Source organism: Conger conger, chromosome 2 (genome assembly GCF_963514075.1).
Source record: "Conger conger chromosome 2, fConCon1.1, whole genome shotgun sequence".
Classification (NCBI taxonomy): domain Eukaryota; kingdom Metazoa; phylum Chordata; class Actinopteri; order Anguilliformes; family Congridae; genus Conger; species Conger conger.
The window spans coordinates 4,072,561-4,091,041 of record NC_083761.1 but is presented as its reverse complement, the minus strand read 5'-3'; the positions used below and the strand labels follow the sequence as shown (position 1 = coordinate 4,091,041).

At 46.1% G+C, this 18,481-nt stretch overlaps 1 protein-coding gene across 1 annotated transcript; it reads right to left on the bottom strand.

The window, feature by feature from the left end:
- Positions 1 to 534: 534 nt before the first annotated feature.
- On the bottom strand, positions 535 to 10,045 carry LOC133122244 (leucine-rich repeat transmembrane protein FLRT3-like). The gene is made up of 2 exons (XM_061232110.1): positions 9,692 to 10,045; positions 535 to 3,827 (listed from the first exon to the last, which is right to left on the bottom strand). Exon 2 carries the CDS (start codon positions 3,784 to 3,786, stop codon positions 1,816 to 1,818), a length of 1,971 nt encoding a protein of 656 aa, XP_061088094.1. The 5' UTR covers positions 3,787 to 3,827; positions 9,692 to 10,045; the 3' UTR covers positions 535 to 1,815.
- Between the last annotated feature and the right edge of the window lie 8,436 nt (positions 10,046 to 18,481).

The following is an 18,481-nucleotide window of genomic DNA, read 5'->3' as shown; positions in this document are numbered from 1 at the left end:
AGGCAGAAAAGCCTGTTACAATGATATTTAAAGACATGAAAAGGAATTAATTAAAAATCAGCCGTTTGGTATGTACTCTCAAAAATCGGCAACTCATCTGAGGTAATTAAAGAGTGGGCAGGACTTTGTTCGAGTCCTCTAATGGTACAAAGAGGACGATGGGACAACATGAAAGCTGAAGTTAATTCTCCCACACAAACATACTCTGCTGATGCTCGACAGCCTCCACAATGCCCAGTAGGGCTGAATGCCACGTCCTGCATGGAGGACAGTCATTAGAAGCATCTGTTTTTTTTTCACCATAGTGCCTTGGAGGTGTATCAAACTGTGCATCCATGTCATTAGCCTAGCTCTAACTGACTCCTCAGGCCAATCGGAGTAGTCATGCCTGGATCACGGGACATCTCCCCATTACAAAAGACCACTTCAGCCCTGCAGACAGCTATCCATATGTAACACAGAATTAGTGACGCTCGCGTTTTGTAAATATGGCGTAGGAAAAGAAAAACACCACATTGTGTTTTTATTGTCCACTTTTATTCAGCAATATGACCAATATTTTTTTATCATATTCAAGTGTGTATGAAAAAAAAAAAAAAATCACAGATTTCCAAAAAAGCTAAATACAATAAGCATCGGATCAAGGCACATACAAGACTAGCCAAAGGGCAAACAATGCACTTTGGTTTTCAGTTATAAAGAACACATACCTTTGAATCCCGGCAACAAAATGTGGCTTAAAAAGAAAAGAAATGAAAAGAAATAAAGAAAAAATTTAAAATAGAAATGTAACAGCTGACACTGTATCCAAAAAAGTACTAATTACAATTTCCTACCATTAATTTTCTTCTGCCCCAATATACAGTTGTGTGTGTACTCTTAAAGGGCAGTGTTTACAATTACATATGATACAATGGTGCTGCATTGCAGTTTTGATTTTAACTCTACAAATTTATTAATCTTCTGTGTCAGCTCGCCCATTCCCCTTTAAGAATAGCTTTGCCTTACAATGGTCTGTGTGCTTATTTTGCCCTGTGCTATAATATGAAGTTCACTGTGGCATGTGATCGTAGTCTGCTCCTTAATATTTTTTTATGGCCCACTACCTGTGCCGCGTCTTGGCTCCCCAAAAGCAGTGACCACTTAACGACGAATCTATTTCCGCCGATGAAAAATGCAGAAACGAAGCGGAAACGATCTCGGAAATGTCTTTGTACTTAGAACTCAGAATTCCTCATGAAAACCCCAAACTTTTTAGAGAGATATCACCATCTCCTCATCTACTTGTCATCAGGAACAGGAAATGACCGTAGCCGTAGTTTTTCATGCTTTTGACGACTTGACCTGATTTTGTCACATTTATCACTTTCATTTTTCTGACCGTTATCCATAGCAAGTGAAAAATTACCTGTGCTTACATGAGTTTTTTTTTTCCTTTAACTTCTAATCTCAAGAAGTCTGATTGTTCAACAACGATAATAAAAACCCACTTTCACAGTTGACAAGTCATTTTTCAGTAGAACACCTTTAATTGGTCAGAAATCTCGAGCAAAGAAAATACAGTGCAAATTACTACAAATTTCTAAAATATAGAATCGCAGTTAGTGGCAATATACACTGACTGCAAGGTAGTTACCTGCAATCTAAACCTTTTTTTTTTTCCTCAGTATAAAGTCCATAAATATAAATATGGAAAATGTACAGAACATTGCGACTTCAGTCTTTTTCGAATCCAGTGTTTTTGCCCGAGACCCATCAGTTTCTGCGTCACATGTTTTGCGGTACAAGAAGTCTCACACAGCCGGGTTTCCGGTATCATGTATGGGAGTAATCTGAATCTGGTATTCCACTGTCTCTGTAACTCCTGTTGCAGCTGTTGTTGTCGGCGTGGGGGCTCTTGTACAGACTCAAGCCGTTTGGCGGAAAAATCGTGTGTATTATAAACTCCTCCTTCGAAACGATCCCGTGGTTTATCGGGATCATCTGAAACGAGGTCTCTCGGATCTCCAAGATGGAGGTGTCCTTCTTGGTGCCCGCCTCCGCGTAGTCGTCTTTTCTCCGCCGGCCCTTGTTGTAGGTGCAGTTCCTGGAAAACAGAGAGCCGTTCCGGTGGACGTACCAGCACACCAGCGCCAGGACGATGATGGCCAGGAACGCCACGGCTCCTCCGATGATGGGCGCCAGGGGCAGGCTGGAGTTTTTGTAAGGCTCTTTCTCCTGCTCCCGGTTGAGGGTGGTGGTGGGCTTGTAGGCCCTCGGTGACCCTGTCTCCGTCTCGATGCAGACGGGCGTCTCGTCGGACAGGTAAACGTTGCTGGTTTCCATAGGAACCATGCAGATCCGGTACGAGGAGTCCGGCTCGAGGGCGGTCAACAGGTAGTCCGTCTTCTCCCCCTGGACGATGGTCTCGGTGATGGAGCCGAACGAGGAGCTGTGTCCCATTCGGAGCCAGCTCAGTCGCAGGGCGGTCATGGGCTGGGCCACCTCCCAGGAGATGTGCACCGTCTCCGCCCCGGCCGACCTCACCACGATATTGGTAATTTTCTTCCCCGACGGGGTAGTCCCTCGGTAATGTTTACTTAAATCCGGCGCCTTGACGACGGGTCTTTTGGTGACGAACGAGGGCCACTGTCCTCGGGACGGCGGAAGGTTGTTGGAGACGGTGGCGGTCTCGTAGGTCGGCGGCGCGGCCTCGGACCCCTCGCAGTCGAACAGCTCCGTCGCCAGGTCCTTGATGGCCATGCCCTTGACCTTGTCGGGGCCCTGGCACATCAGGCCCCGCACGTTGACCTTGGAGGGCAACGAGCGCAGCCAGTCGCGCACCCACTTCATCCCGCAGTCGCACTGCCACGGGTTGTTGCGCAGCAGCAGGTGCGTCAGGTTGTCCAGGTCGTCGAAGACGCCCAGCGGCAGGCTGCTCAGGTTGTTGCCCGACAGGTCCAGCCGGTAGAGCTGCCGCAGGAAGGCGAACGCCGCCGGCGGCACCCGGTTGATGTGGTTGTCCTGGAGCTGGAGCTTCTCCAGGCTGGTGCCGGGCAGGTTGGCGGGCGGGGAGGTGAGGGAGTTGCGCACCAGCGACAGCTCCGTCAGGTTGATCAGGTTGACGAAGGCCATCTCGCCGACGCGCTTGTTGTTGAGCAGGTTGCCGTCCAGCACCAGCCGCTTGAGGTTGATGAGGTCCTGCAGGGCCTCCTCGGAGATGGCCGAGATGCGGTTGTCGTCGAAGCGCAGCTCCTCGATGGTCATGGGCAGCCCCAGGGGGATGGAGCTCAGGTGGTTCCGCGACAGGAAGAGCAGCCGGAGGTGGTTGCTGTCGCGGAAGGCGCCCTCCTCGATGCTGACGGCCGACACGGAGTTGTCGTCCAGGTGCAGCTCCTCGATGAAGGGGATCTGCCCCAGCGAGGCGTGGGTGATAGTCCGCACGTTGTTCTCCTGCAGGTGGAGCTCCCTGACGCTGCGCGGCAGGTTGGTGGGGAACTCCTGCAGGTTGTTGCAGTACAGGTAGATCTTCTCCACCTGCACAAGGCGGCGCAGCTCCCCGGGGATGCCGGCGCTGTTGATGCGGTTGTTCTGCAGGTACAGGATGGTAGCGTCCTCGGGGATCCCCAGCGGGATGGAGGTGAGGCCGCGGTCGTTGCAGTAGATGAAGGTCCCGTCGCAGCGGCAGGACGAGGGGCAGGACATGCCCCTCGCCAGTGGGACCAGCAGACCCAGGATCACCCCCATCCTGCTCAGGAAGAGGAGGCAGGAGCCGTGCTTCCCGCTCATCCCGAATCCGTTACGCATCTCCTCGCGGAGCGGAAGGCGACTCACTTTCTCTCAACACCCTAGAAGAAGAAGAAGAAGAAGAAGGACAAATAAGGGAAAAGGATTAATACTCGAAGGGATTCATTCACACCTTCTCCTCTTCCCTTTCCTTCCCTCCTGCCTCTGCATGGCACACATTATGTTTAAAAAGAAGTCAGTTTTCACAAAGGGGGTGGGGGGGGGGAGTCTGGAGAGCTGTCTCTATAGAAAACATTAGCATAGACTTCTGGGGCTCCCTCGTCTTTCTGTAAAGTGTGCTTGTTAGAAAATATCATCCGTATTCTCAGGGGGGGGGGAACCACGGTTTCCTTAAAGAAAAACAGTATGATTGAGGAGTAATTTACCCACTGTTCTTATTCCGGACCACTCCCACACTGGGCTCCCCCTGGCACATTTAAACATGCCCCATAAATTCACATCGCACAACAGGGTACATATATAATGATAATGCAGCGGGATGGATAAGAGATTATTCATTTTGTCTCCTCAAGTGACCCTGCAATCAAAACAGCGCCTGCCCCCAGGGCCACTTATTAATTTCAAAGGAAGATGTTTGCCTTGTATAAATTACTTGATGGAGTTTTGCGGCAAGCTTGTCTACTTGCTTTTATAAAAATATTGACATTAGAGCAGCTGCTACTGTTGGCAATACAACTGCCTGTGCTACTACTACTACCAAAACTACTGCTACTTACAGCTAGTAGTAAGTTTCAGCGCTTTCAGCTTGGGAAAGCGCTTCACAAATAATATATATATTATTAGTACTAGGGGAATGGCGACACGGATGGTGCAGTGGGTAGCACTGCCACCTCACAGCAAGGAGGTCCTGGGTTCGAATCCCCGTCGGACGAGGCCTCTCCGTGTGGAGTTTGCATGTTCTCCCCGTGTTTGCATGGGTTTCCTCCAGGTACTCCGGTTTCCTCCCACAGTCCCATGCAGGTTAGGCTGATTGGAGAGTCTAAATTGCCCATAGGTATGAGTGTGTGAGTGAATGGTGTGTGTGCCCTGAGATGGACTGGCGACCTGTCCAGGGTGTATTCCTGCCTTTCGCCCAATGTATGCTGGGATAGGCTCCAGCCCCCCTGCGACCCTGTTCAGGATAAGCGGGTTAGGATAATGAATGAGTGAATGAATGAGTACTAGGGGAATAATAATAATATTAATAATAATAATAATTAATCACTGCCCCAGAATGTGTACTGCTTTATGTATATGAAGAAGCAAAAGCAATACAAAGACCACCTCTTATGAAATAATTTATCCGTTGCAATTACATGTAGGTTTTTTTTCTTTAAATCAGTGCACAGTTCATTAATTTCATGGCAGTGCTGGTATTTAATGTATTTTATGATGAATGACTTCGTTCAATGCAACGGTGGTAGGAGAAGGGTATTTTTTTGCGTTGACTATTTTAGTCCATCTCAATTAAAATGCTTCAGTCATTTTTTTTTTATTGATTTCACTGTCAACTTTCAGGAAAGAAAATGGCAACAAAAGTTTTAATCAATTAAAATGTATTCAGTATAAAGTACACGCCTCATCAACTCGAGACAACACTGAAAGTTATGGCTTTTGCGTGACCCTTATTATACCTAGTTGGGATTTATTTCTTCTGTATATATCTGATATCCAGATATTTTCATCAACACTCTGAGAAATGGTTTTGAATCGGAACCCTATCTATTATTCAATAAAAAAAATATTGAGCAAAATGGTCATGAAAGTAAGCTTTCATCACACCTATGATGGAGGGTTCCATAAAGAACTAAAAAGGGTTTCCCTACGGAATCTAACTATATCAGAACCCCTTTTCCTAAGTGTGTGGGGAGCAATGAATGTATCAGATCTTATTCCATCCATCCATCCATCCATTATCTGAACCCGCTTATCCTGATCAGGGTCGCAGGGGGGCTGGAGCCTATCCCAGCATACATTGGGCGAAAGGCAGGAATACACCCTGGACAGGTCGCCAGTCTATCGCAGGGCACACACACCATTCACTCACACACTCATACCTACGGGCAATTTAGACTCTCCAATCAGCCTAACGTGCATGTCTTTGGACTGTGGGAGGAAACCGGAGTACCCGGAGGAAACCCACGCAGACACGGGGAGAACATGCAAACTCCGCACAGAGAGGCCCCGGCCGACGGGGATTCGAACCCAGGACCTCCTTGCTGTGAGGCGGCAGTGCTACCCACTGCACCATCCATGCCGCCTCAGATCTTATTGGTTTTGCTAAATATATTTTAAATACGGAAAACAAATGTCCTAATGCATTATCGATGAGCGAAGGGAATGAAATGCCTTTCGGTGGAGCCTAACATTACAGGCAGCCGATACATAATTCAGTGAGGGGGAAAGTTATCAACTATTATCATTCACTCCACCGCAGAGAAGACGACCTGTGTCTGGGGAGACCGACGCTATATTGCTGCTCTTTCCACGAACGACACCGCAAAGCACTGAAAATAAGTTCCTGTAAGTTCCTGTACCCGTCTTCACGATCTCGCTCTCTGGCGATTCGGCGGTGGAGTGGAGTTTGCCCGTTTTATTTAAATCGTCTTGCACATCCAGTATGCGCACTCTCCTACACCGAGGACAAAAGCCTGTCACATCATCGTAGACGCACATTAAAGGCGTGCCGATGTGCATCCCGTGCCACAAGCTTCGATAGCTTTTGTTGAATCGCAGTGCGACGCTTTGCTTTTTGAGTTTTCAAAAACATCCCGTTCACTACAACACATAACATATCATCTAGGTCAATACCCGACAGATACTGTACCTAACTGAACTGATCCCAGGGACTTTCGCTCACGTGATTCTGTGCTGCCGTTCTGTTTATAGTTGGTATATCAAGAAGATAGAAGGCGAGTAAATGTTCAGTCACGCACAGTAAAAAGTGTTAATTCAACTCTAACAGAGTACATACGCATGAGTCGAATTGGGACCAGAGTAGGACAATATATAGCCTGTACCGACTGATTTAAAACTGAACATTTTATGGCGTATTACTACAACCATAGTCAATTTTTGTTTCATTAATGTGTGCAATATACATGACGATGCATTTTTTTTTTGAAACGGTAATAAACGTGACTAATGAAATCAGGAACTTTATATTGAGATTGATTACGGCTTTATGAATGTGGACGCTCGACGCTGTGGGCACAATGCATCTGGTGGATGGATGTCTACAGCACTCGCTGCAGTTTAAAAACATTATGAAACATTCATAATATCATTAATATTAGGCTGGAACTAATGAGCCTCAGTTATGTTCTTTAATGGATGGATGATTACAAAGCTTTTTTTTTTTTTGATGATAGTCATTCCTGGAGCTACTCTTTAACTTTCATAAGGCAAACTGTAAAAGCTTCGTCTTCAAAGAAACTTCTATTCGGAATGTTGGAAGTGCCTTTCGGAATTGGTGGAGGTGGGGGGGGGGGGGTGTCTACATCCAAGATTATTTTACAACTTTCCGAAACCGAAACCCACTTTCCTCACCGATTGGCCAGGCGTGCAAAGGTTACGGTTTCAGGTGGTTCTGAAATTCTCAAGCGTCGTCTTCCACACTTCCACACAGAAATAAAGTCACAGTGGGGGTACCCGAATGGAACCTGAAAGTACAGCGATAGTCTCCTTTGGGTGCAAATGAGCACGTTTTCCCAGAGAATACAGCATTGTTCTCTTACAAATGAGTCATATTTTCCAACCAAAAAAGGTACAAATGAGTTACACCCACACTCAGTGAGCGCTTTACTTCACAGGCTTGTTAATGCAAATATTTAACCAGCCAATCAGGTGGTGGCAACAAAATGCATAAAAGCACTCAGACACGGTAAAGAGGTTCAGCTGTTTTTCAGGTCAAATGAAAGAATGGAGAAGAAATGTGATCTAATTGACTTTGACCGTGGAATGATTATCGGCGGCAGACAGGGTGGTTTAAGAATCTCAGAAACTGCTGATGTCATGGGATTTTCACGCATTTGTAGTGAATGGTGCGAAAAACAAAAAAAACATACAGTGAGCAGCAGTTTTGAGGGCAGAAATGCGTTGTTAATGAGAGAGGTCAGAGGAGATGGGCCAGACTGGTCAAAGCTGACAGGAAGGTGAAGCAAATAGCAACAGTGGTATGCAGAAGAGCATCTCTGAACACACAACGCATCATAACTCTAAGTGGATAGGCTACACCACCAGAAGACCAATACGTTAAAAAAAAGAGTCTAATAAATACCTAATAAAGTGCCCACTGAGTCTATATTGCTGGCAAAGGGTACAATTTTATCCAACAAATCCTCTACCACCACAGCGACAAGCAATTGTACCTTTCTGGGTACTTTTTATCACCTTGATTTCTGAGAGTGAAACCACCGGTAAATATCAGAAGAATAAGACAAAGAAGAAGAAGAAACAGAAGTAAACTGCTTACACGGAACTATGTGTCACTATTATACAGACACCCAGGGCTCACTCCAACCATACAGTATATTTCCACTCCTTGCATCTCTTCCTCAAGTCGTTAACTTGCTCCTGAGCACCACCCAATGGAGGACACACAGAAAGGAAGCAAGGAAAGGAAGCAAGGAAGCGAAACAAGGACTGTCTGAGGACAGATAAAGTAAGTGATTGGAATTAGCCCGCAGAAGTCACTGAACTCTTGACAAAAAAAACAAAAATCCCACCTCTTTCTAGAACTGATAGCTTCTCGCCTTCACCTTTGAGTTTAGCTACTTCTGGAAAGGTATGAACAACAACACTGTCGGCATCATACGAAGCAGTTCATTTGAAGCACGTGGAAACCTTAAGCCTAAAGGGTGGTTAGTCCTGTATGAAGCCCTCGGTCCTAACCTAAACAACAAGGTTATGTTTAGGTTAGGTTTAGGGTTGACACATCTTGGGGGAAATACTTCAGGCAGCAAAAGATTGTAATGCAACCTAACCTAAACATAACCTTGTTGTTTTTACTTAACTCATTAATTTGTTCAACGATTGCGATTTATAAATAAATCCAACACACCGTTTAAACAAGGGCACGCTTCTTTTAAATTACTTATTAGAAGCCAAAGTCAGTTGTTGGTAAAGTATACACAGAGGAAGCTCTTCGTACATAAAAAGAGAATGAGCAAATTAAAAAGTTCCAAAGCGGCATTCAGCTTTTAAGAGCGATAAGAAATTATTCAACACAATGTGACTCATGTTGTTGATGTTTTTTTAGTTTGGTGCACTGAGCATATGGGTTTTAACAAAAAAAATAAAAAATATCCATGCAAAATTTAACGACTGATGGTTTTCAGCAGATGGTAACCTGACAAGTTTATTTCAGTGAATCTGCACTTCTCCATGAAATTATTCTTCACACCTCTCAGTATCCCCAAACCAAAATACGCACGCATTTTCCAAGGAGACATTTGTAAGAAAATAATCTTTCACATTCTTAAGCCGACAACAGTGGCTATGAATCACCCCGTACAGGTGCAGAACTGGCCCACAGCCATTGGCTAGCCCTGCCTACTGGACTAATCCAGAGGCCAGGAGTTATGCTTAGACTAACATGTGATGCTGAAATAGCAGGTCTAGGCGCTCCAAATGAAGGAAGCCTTCTGAAATAAAAACAAGGTGTTGCCAAAGCTTGGGGGTTTAATGATTGATGCGAAATCTCCCAAAGTGGAAGCTAATCCATAAAAACTTAAAACTGTAAATTCATTATTTAGACTCGCCTATCCCCGCCATTAATATTGATGAGAAGGTTCTTCTTCTGCTGTGTGGACCAAGTCTGAGTCTCCCCCTTACGCATGGCTGCCTCGACCCTCCCTCCCCCCTCATGAACTGCCCTTTCATCAGTCAAGCGGTGCACGATAAAAGCCATCCATATTTGCCTTACCTGATTATAAATATCTGGCAAATCCCTCTGTAGCGAAGAAGACCAAGGGAAGCTGATTTAAAGCTTATGAGGTACGCTTCCCCCCCCTCCTTCTCTCCTCCTCCTCCTCCTCCTCCTCTTTTCTTCTTCTAGGAAGAGTTGATCGGCGTATCAACGTGGGCCGGGGGTTCTCTTTGGTAATATCCTGTCGAACCGGTGTTTGCCAAACCGATCCTGGTTTGCGGGGCTGACCTCCAGCCTTTGCCCCCGTGCTCTCGAGCGTTCATCCCTCACAAAGGGCCCCTCATGGCGGCTAAGCCCGGAAAAGCGGGGGCCTCTGCTCCGAGACGAACCTTAAGCTTCCACCTCCTCCTCCTCCTCCTCCTCCGGCTCAGGAATGTGATTTTCGGGGGAATAGTGGCGCACACACACCCCCCCCCACCGCGCCCCTCTCACGCTCCTCCTGGTGCGTAGAATCCCTTTGTTGTCACGGCCCACCGCCGGGACACAAATTAAGGGCCTTTGTGCGGCTGGCGGCCTCCTCCCTTTGAAGGCGGCGAGAACGGCGGCTGTCGCGAATCCGCGGGGAGACCATTCGCCGTCCCAGAATGCCGTGTGGTCGCACGCCGCCGGGGTATCCCGCGAGGAAGTCTAGCGTCGGATCGGTCCTGCCCTCTCTGCGCCGAAACTCTCCACCCCGGGCATTTCCCCCGCGCCGCTCTCTCGGGACGAGTCGCTGATTCCCTGCCCGCCCTCACCACAGTCATCGGTCCAGCCCGGCGACGTTCGGTTGGATCCCTCCGGCCATGAGTGTTTTTGGAAAACGGAGAAAGGGGGGGGGAGGGCGGGGTCAAGGCGAGAGGCTGAAGACGGCAGCGGAAAGGCCTGCGGATCCCGCAGTTCTCCCGTCGTCCTGACCTTGCGTTAATCTCTGCAAGAACAAATTCACGAGAGCAGACAAGGTTAGCCACCGGCCCCGCACACCGCACGCGGATGCAATTAGGATTAGCCGTGCGTGAAAAAACCTCTACGACCAAACGGGGCCGACGGGTGATCGATCAAGGGGTACGGCATCATTACTGTGTAAATACTAACCGAACCGTTAATGGCAGATAGAGACGGGTGTGTTCATTCAAGAGCAAGCAGTCGGCGCCAGCAATGCACAGCCGAGTCATTAGTCCTTAAAATTGTTACATAAATTGCGTGACAATGGACTTAATTTAGTCCAGTGGCACTCAGGGACGCACTTCAAACACAAACAAATTCCAGACACAAAAATACCTCCCTCGGCGAAGTGACTGGTGATTATTTGGATACGCTGATTACATTTAAGAATCGGGCACATTTTCTACGGTTGTCTGCGCGTAATTGCAGTGACAGGACGGGTCCGGGGGTCGAATTAACCGCGGTGAGTGTTGACATTGAGGGGCCCACGCACCTGCATGTTTTCAGATGGGAAAAGGGGGGAAAACGCCCTCTGTCTGGCACTGAACGGACACCTTCTCCACAGCAGACACACTTTGACCGAGGAGGTCATACCGCAAGCCGGACACGGATCTAGCCTTTCTACACGCTCAGAAATACAGGTATAAAAAGTGCCTAAAATTATACAAGTGCTTGTCGCTGGGGCAGTACCCTATAGGTACGTAAAATTGTACCCATAGCCTGCAATATATAATTAATTAGCACCTTTATTTTTAGCCTGGAAAACAAACTCATTGGTGCCCAAAGAGCACATTACTGCACGTTCAGGGTACTTTTGGGAAATGTGATCCATGAAGAACAAAAATGTGCGTCCACTGTCTCTTTATTTCTGAGAGTGTAGGCACTCTAGGTGAGACAGCAGGGTGAGTGGGGAAGGGGGGGGGTCGGGGGTCGGGGGTCGAGTGGTGCTGGAGTCTGTGAACTCGTTGGATTGGTGACTGGCACTCTAGGTGACCACTTATGTTGCCAATGCCTAAAACCAGTCCCGCCATCAGCGCAGATTGGGAGCTAGACTGGGAATGATGAACCCTGGGATAATCCCTTCAGTCTTCTTTCCCTTCAGTTCCTTTCTGCCATAAATTACCCAGCGTCCTCCTGTGAAACGGAAACCCCTAACGGATCTGCCAAAACAGCCTGCAGGGCCGGGCATTGTCAAATCTGGCCCTCGAATCCAAATCTAGCTCAGGTTTTTCCTTCCTCCCCGGATCATTTTCCGAACAATTAGTGCTGCTGATTGGCCAGGCGCACCTCCGGGGCGAACGGAGGGTGTAAAAGCAGCGGTCCTCAGGCCTCGAGGACCGTGATTTGAGAAGCAGGACAGCAGGGTGTTGGCATCGTCGTCAATGGAGGCACGGAGCGTGCCCACGTAAGGCGATTTCTTTATTATTCTTTGTGTGTTTTTGTTGTGTGGAGCTGGCGCCCGGCACGATTGTAGCTTCGTCGCAGGTCAGGGTTTCCAAAATAGGGGCTTTATCGGGATTAAACAGGGCTGTTAAGAAACAGCAGTTTGCCTCAGAGCGGGGATAAAATAATTGATGCCGGTGGAAAAAGGGACAATTATATATTCCTTTCAATTTGAGCCCAGGGATGCTTAGGTTAAGTTCAAAGACTTGGCAATAAAAGGAAATGGAAATAGCATTTATTTATTTATTTATTTATTTATCAATTTATTTATTTTACTCTATCAAGCCATACAGTAGTCCTGTATCTGTGATGGAACAAACCTTATTTTTTCTAACTTGGAGGTGTCTTGTGTTGTGCTTGCTCACGTGGTTCCCTCCCCTGCCTCACTGGTTCCTAAAATAAATGCATACGAGACTGTGTGCTTTCTTTCTGACTGGCTCTAAATCCAACAATAATAAAACTCATAATAATAATCATAAATGGGCCTTCTTTCAATAAGCAGGGTTACTGAGTTGGCTGGGCAACTGCACTGAGTGAAATCTGGAACCCTCCCAAATCTGGAACAGGCTGATATAAAAAAAAGCTGTTCGTGGTTGTACTCAGTGCAGTTATCCAACTAACTCAGTAATCCTGCTTTGTGGGGTTTACTCTGTGCAGTTATCCGGCTAACTCAGTAATCCTGCTTTGTGGGTTTTACTCAATGCAGTTATCCAGCTAACTCAGGAATTCTGGGTTAACATTCTCAGCACCATTGCTATCTCAGTAATATTCCCTAGCAGGTAGCAACAGGTACTGGTATTATACCATTGTCAAACCCACCCTGAAGCTGTTCATAGATGAAAGTCCCTGAAAGGGACCTGTGTACTTTCGCGGCCGACTTTGTACTTTTTTCAGGTAACACATCAAAAGCCATTCCTCCATCCATTTCTGACAGGCTCTAAATCCGAGAGGAGCCGTGATTAATTTCAACGGTCTTCTCTCTGGGCAAGGCCCTTGAATATCAGCTTCTCATACAGTGCAGGCCAGAGAAGTCCAGGGGCTGCCTGCAAGCTCATGAATTATAAACAGGGCCCTGGTTTAAAATGTACATGGGATATGAACCTAACGATTCTCAACCCCTCTGCTGCTTCAGGCAGCTGCCATTCAGCTCACCCCAAATCCTCCTTTGCCTTGTGGACCCCCAAATGCCACACCCCCATATATACATCCCATATATTGGATTTGAAAAGGCTGATAGGGGCCGGTGGGCTTAATTGTTGATTGTTTACATACGTTCCATGGAATGAGTAACACCTAAGCAGGATTTTTTTTTAGACATTTTGAAAACTTGCCTGGATGGATATTTTTCGGTCCCAAGATGAAGGAACGCCCAGGAAAAAGAGGACATCAGGTCGGCCTACTGTCCACACGCAAGTTCCAAGATGCCTCCATGTTATGAATAAAATAATACTACTCTGCCAGGCATAACCCTTGTCCTGATATTACATTATGTGGGCCCACTGTTGCCTTCTATTCATAATTCAGTTGCAGTTACAAGTAAGCTACTGGAGGAGTATGTGTCCATGAGACAGTGACCTTGGTGTAGGCAGAGTTAGGAATCCAGAGTCGTCTAACTTCAATTGCGTTCCTACTAGGCAAGGTTAATGGTTGCCCCTTCTGTTTTTTTCTTTTCTCAACTATAGCCCTGTCTCTCATATCGCATTTAAGGATTAGAGTCTGAAGGAAAAAAACAAAAAAACCCAACAGATGTGACCTGCCAAATGTTATTGGAAGACGCGTAGGAGGCACAGGGTGACAGACTTGAACACCAGTCATTTAAAACTATGTGTATAAAAGGAAAATGCTATGAAAGAATGAGATATGAAATTTAATCAACAGTGACAAAAAGGAAATAAATGAGATCACCGCTCTTTGTTGTAAAAGGTTATATTTATGTGACTCTGCAGGGAGGGGAGGCAAATCTCTGTGGGCACACTCTCCTGCACCTACCATCCACGGAGACTGGTGGCTGTCGGTCTTATTGCAGCTAATAACACAGCCACAGCAAGTCTTAAAGATCTCACAGATTACACAGCGTGGGAGTGATCCTGCCAAATTGCATCACTATGGGAATATGCATTTGGTCTTTGCTGTCAATTTAGCTTATTTTAGTTGTGGGAGAATAATGGGAAGAAAAAAAAAAAGTCCTATGAGGAAATCAATGCACTCTGGCACGTTCCCCAGACACTGTGACTTTATTTCACGCTTTTGATGTATAATTTTATAAAAAGGTTATGTTGCATGATTTTGATTGTATGCATGTCATGCGCCTTTAAGGTCTATATCCATTATGGATACATAATATGAGTTTGGTTCCAAAATGAGAAGCAAGTAAATGACAATTGCTAATATCTTTTCAAAAGTACCAAAAATTGTATGTGAGCAATCGTTTTATGAAGAGTAGGCGTCACTTTTTGTAAATGGTGGATATCTCATTCTGGAACCAATCTGTTAATATTCTAAAATGTAAAATGTATGTGAATGTGGGCTATATATAATGGTATTATATAATAAAATGTATAATATTTTCCCAATTATTGTGAAGTGTTGAGCAGTTGAGCAACCTCAACACATCTGTGGCCTTGTTTGGTTTGACACTGCTTATAGTAGGGCAGACAGAGACAGAGAGGGTAGAGTCCCTCCGTTGGAGGAGGACGTTCCTCTCCACACACAGGATCAGAGACGGAGACAGCGCTGGACGCACTCATTGTGAACTTGGCCAACTGGATGCCACACCCTCCCAAATTGTCTTGTGCCCCGTACTTCAAATCCGGCGATACATGAAATCCAAAGGTTAAAGTTACCCCCCCCCCCCTCCCAAAAAAAAGCCCTTAAACCCACTGGCATTGTGCAGGAGCAGCCTGAAGGCCCCAGCCATCTGCTCGGTAAATGTTTCTAATTAATTCCCTGTTTTCAAAACGGGACCGAGGTCCACCCCCCACCCCCCCCCCACCCCCCCCATCCTCTCAAACCCAAAACAAACCCCCCCCCCCCCAAAAAAAAAGATAGCTAATTTGGTGCTATCAGAAACAGATGTGAGCCAAGCACCATTATTCATTTCTTCATTTCTCTACTTATTATTTAAACTGCAAGTTTCCATAAGAAACGGAGGGGGGGTTTGTGGGGAATAGTCGGGTGAGTTATTGAATGGCGGTTAACAAAAAAAAAACAAAAAAAACAAGTTAAAAGAGAGGAGTAAAAACCCCGGGCGTCACGTGGAGCGTAACACACTATTGTCCCCGGTCTCTGCCCCCGGGGCGAGGGGCAGGAGGGGGACAGGGCCTTTCTCTCCGTGTGGGAGGGCTGGATCGCACAAGGCCTCACAGAGAGCCCGGGCCCGTCTCTCTACCTCCGCCGACGGCTGCTCCTCTCCGCCCTCGTCTGCCTTCTCCCGGGGGCCCCTGGGGGCCTTTGTCCGGCACCAGACAGGCAGAAGGCCTTCAGAATGGCCTTCCAGGGGGGCGACGAGAGAGTTTTTTTGTGAATAAAAATCCAAGTGCGGCTTTAATGCCTAGTATTAGCGCTCTCTCTCTCGTTTGGCGAAATGTTCCCAATTTTCTTCCCATCACTTTCTTCTGAGGTGTGGGATGTGACTATGTGTGCCTCCAAACTATTTTAAAAATTGTAATAACCCTGTATTTTGCTTAGGACTGTGTGATTGTACAATGGCCAACAAGCAGCTAATTGCTGCACATTTCTAAAAAAAAAAAAAAAAATAGCAGTTCTGTCGTTTGCCTGATGCTTTCAGCCAAACGGAATAAATCTTGTTAATCTTGGGTTGCGGTGAGCAGCTACGCTTTATTAAGAACTCATTTAGACCCGATGCAAAGAAAGCCAAAGGGAAAAAGGCGACAATATGTTAATGCTGTCTGTGTTTTTTAAACGAATGCCTATTTCGCACCAAACCTTGAAACTGTAGAAAAACTTGGCTGCAAAGCTACTGATGTATTTGTGATGTCTACTTGGAGGTGTTTGTTGTTCCTATTCAGGTATTCTTTTTTTAAAGCACTCCCACAAGTCCCAGACTGTGACAGAAATGTGAAGGGAAGAAGGGGGGGGGATGAGATTCAGAGCCTTGAAAAGGAGGCAAGCCAACCGTGAAAAAAAGCTTCACTAAGTCCTGAATCAACACAGTCTTTTTTCTGTCATTAAACTATGAGGGATTGGAACAGGCAGCGTCTGTGAGCGCACGCACCTGCACGCGGCCTTTTCAATGTCGAGTTTAAATGAACGGCGAAAAATAAACAGGCGTAATTGAAGTCAAAGGTCCTGCACTAATGCAAGTTTTCTTTTCTTTCTCTCATTTTTTCTTCCTCCACACGTAATCAGAATTGGACCTGCCGTCTTTGGCGAGAGAGAGAGGATGTCGGGAACATTCGTGGCAGTGTTCTGCGGAGCAAATCTGGTTCAGTTCCCTTGCTTGAGTAAACTAATTGGAAATTCAGTCCACGAATTGAAATTTCATGCGCATTTGTGAATGTGAGGCACAACGGTACGTGACGCTTTTCGATTCGTGAACGAGATTTCAATTAATATTTTTTTATTTAACGGAGTGATTTGAAATTGAACTCGCTGCCCCAGTTTACCCCGTTAGTTGCAGGGAGGTTGGGGGGGGGGGTAGAGCCTGTGGATCAGGCTGCGCGGAGAGACAGGCCGTAGCCACGACGTTTCTTCCCCGCTTGGGGGTGGTAGGAGCCGTGAGATGCCAGACTCCCGGCTTCAGTGGCTTCGGCGTTATACCGGGGGCTGCGGACCCCCGCTGGCCGTTAATTACCAAACCATCTCCCGCCGAGGGCGGCGAAGCGAGTCCTTGGCAATGCTAAACAAAAGTAGCCTACTCATGGGCGGTATTTTATTTCTTTTTATTTTATTTTATTCTACCACTCAGTGTAAATCCAATTACTGATGTGTCAATGTGGGGCGGGGAAACCTTGAGATAAAGAACAAGCGTTTTATCTGTCTGCAAAAACGGGAAAAAAAAAGCCTTCACTTTCTGGAATGAAACCAAAGGAATGAGCCCATTTTATTAGTTGTGGTGTTTCAAATAAATTCACTGTGGCAGGCTATGAGCAATGCTGCTATAATTTCTGATGCTTTATTTATTTATTTATTTCTTCCCCCCGCCCAATGCAGATCAATTTTTATGGTTCAATAACCATAAATAATTCAACATGTGGCTTTATTGATATAAAGGGAGACATATTTCTCCTCTGGAGCTCTAAAGATGCATCGTTCTTTAAAGAAAATAATAAATAAATAAAAAACACTCTCATAGAGTTTGATTGTCCATAAGGATATATACTTTTTTTTCCCATTATGGAATTCCTAAATGGGAATTCCTGGATATCAGGAATATCACTGAAAATCCGTATTGCCCGCTGAACTGTGAAACTATCAGCCTGTGTGTTGGTCATTCCCGTTACAGTCAAATATAATAAATGGTCCTCCCCATTAATGTATAATGTATAAAAAAAATGAACCCTGTCTTACCGAACACATCATTTATCAACAGGGATCTGAACAAATATATATATTTCAAAGGAATTATATTACAAATATACGTAAATATAATGTCCATGCATACAGTAATACATTGTTATGAATACAGAAATGGCACATTTGATTTAATGGCAAGGATATACCATTTATTAAATAATTTGTGACAATAATACCCTGGTCTGCAAAGTATAGGGCAGGTAAACCAATGTAGCTACGTTGTTGAAGTTGTGCACCTATTCTATTGAACCTATCAGTCAATTGTATCATACTGAAGATTAGAAGAGCTGCGTGTGTTCTGCTACGACTCTTGCTGAAGTTCGGAGATCCGCGTTAGACTGCGGTATTGAAGCTGACACACACACACAAACACGGGTGCGAGCGACACGGCGAGCGTACAGCAGACTCCGCTCCGAGCTGCAACATTTGGACGGCACAGCGTGAGTGCCCAGCCTCCGACAACACTGCGAGCATTATTCTCCATCCGAACGGCCACCTCTTCCAATGCGGCGGCCGTGATTACTGCTGACATAACCGCGAGTTTTACGCAATCGCGGTGCTGTTTCAGCCGGGGGTTCGCGATAATGAAAGGAACTTTTGAGTCTGCAGCTGTTCGCCTCTTGTTAAGCGACCGCGACCCTTTACGCATAGCCCGCACTCCATTCAGTGCTGGTAGCTGGATGGAGAGCGAACACGCAGAGGCTAAATCATGTTCTCGCCGTGATGAAAAAATAAATAAAATAAAAAGACCGCAAAAAAAAAAACGATGAATATAAAATCCTCCCCGGTTTAGATGCACGAATATGCGCGCTTGTCTTATGGCACACGGCCAAGAAACACAGCGGTTATATGATTTCGAGAAGCAAAATCAAAACCAGCGCCTATCGA

Coding starts and splice junctions, on each gene's coding strand:
- LOC133122244 (XM_061232110.1), bottom strand. CDS start 3,786: ATGCGTAACGGATTCGGGATGAGCGGGAAGCACGGCTCCTGCCTCCTC.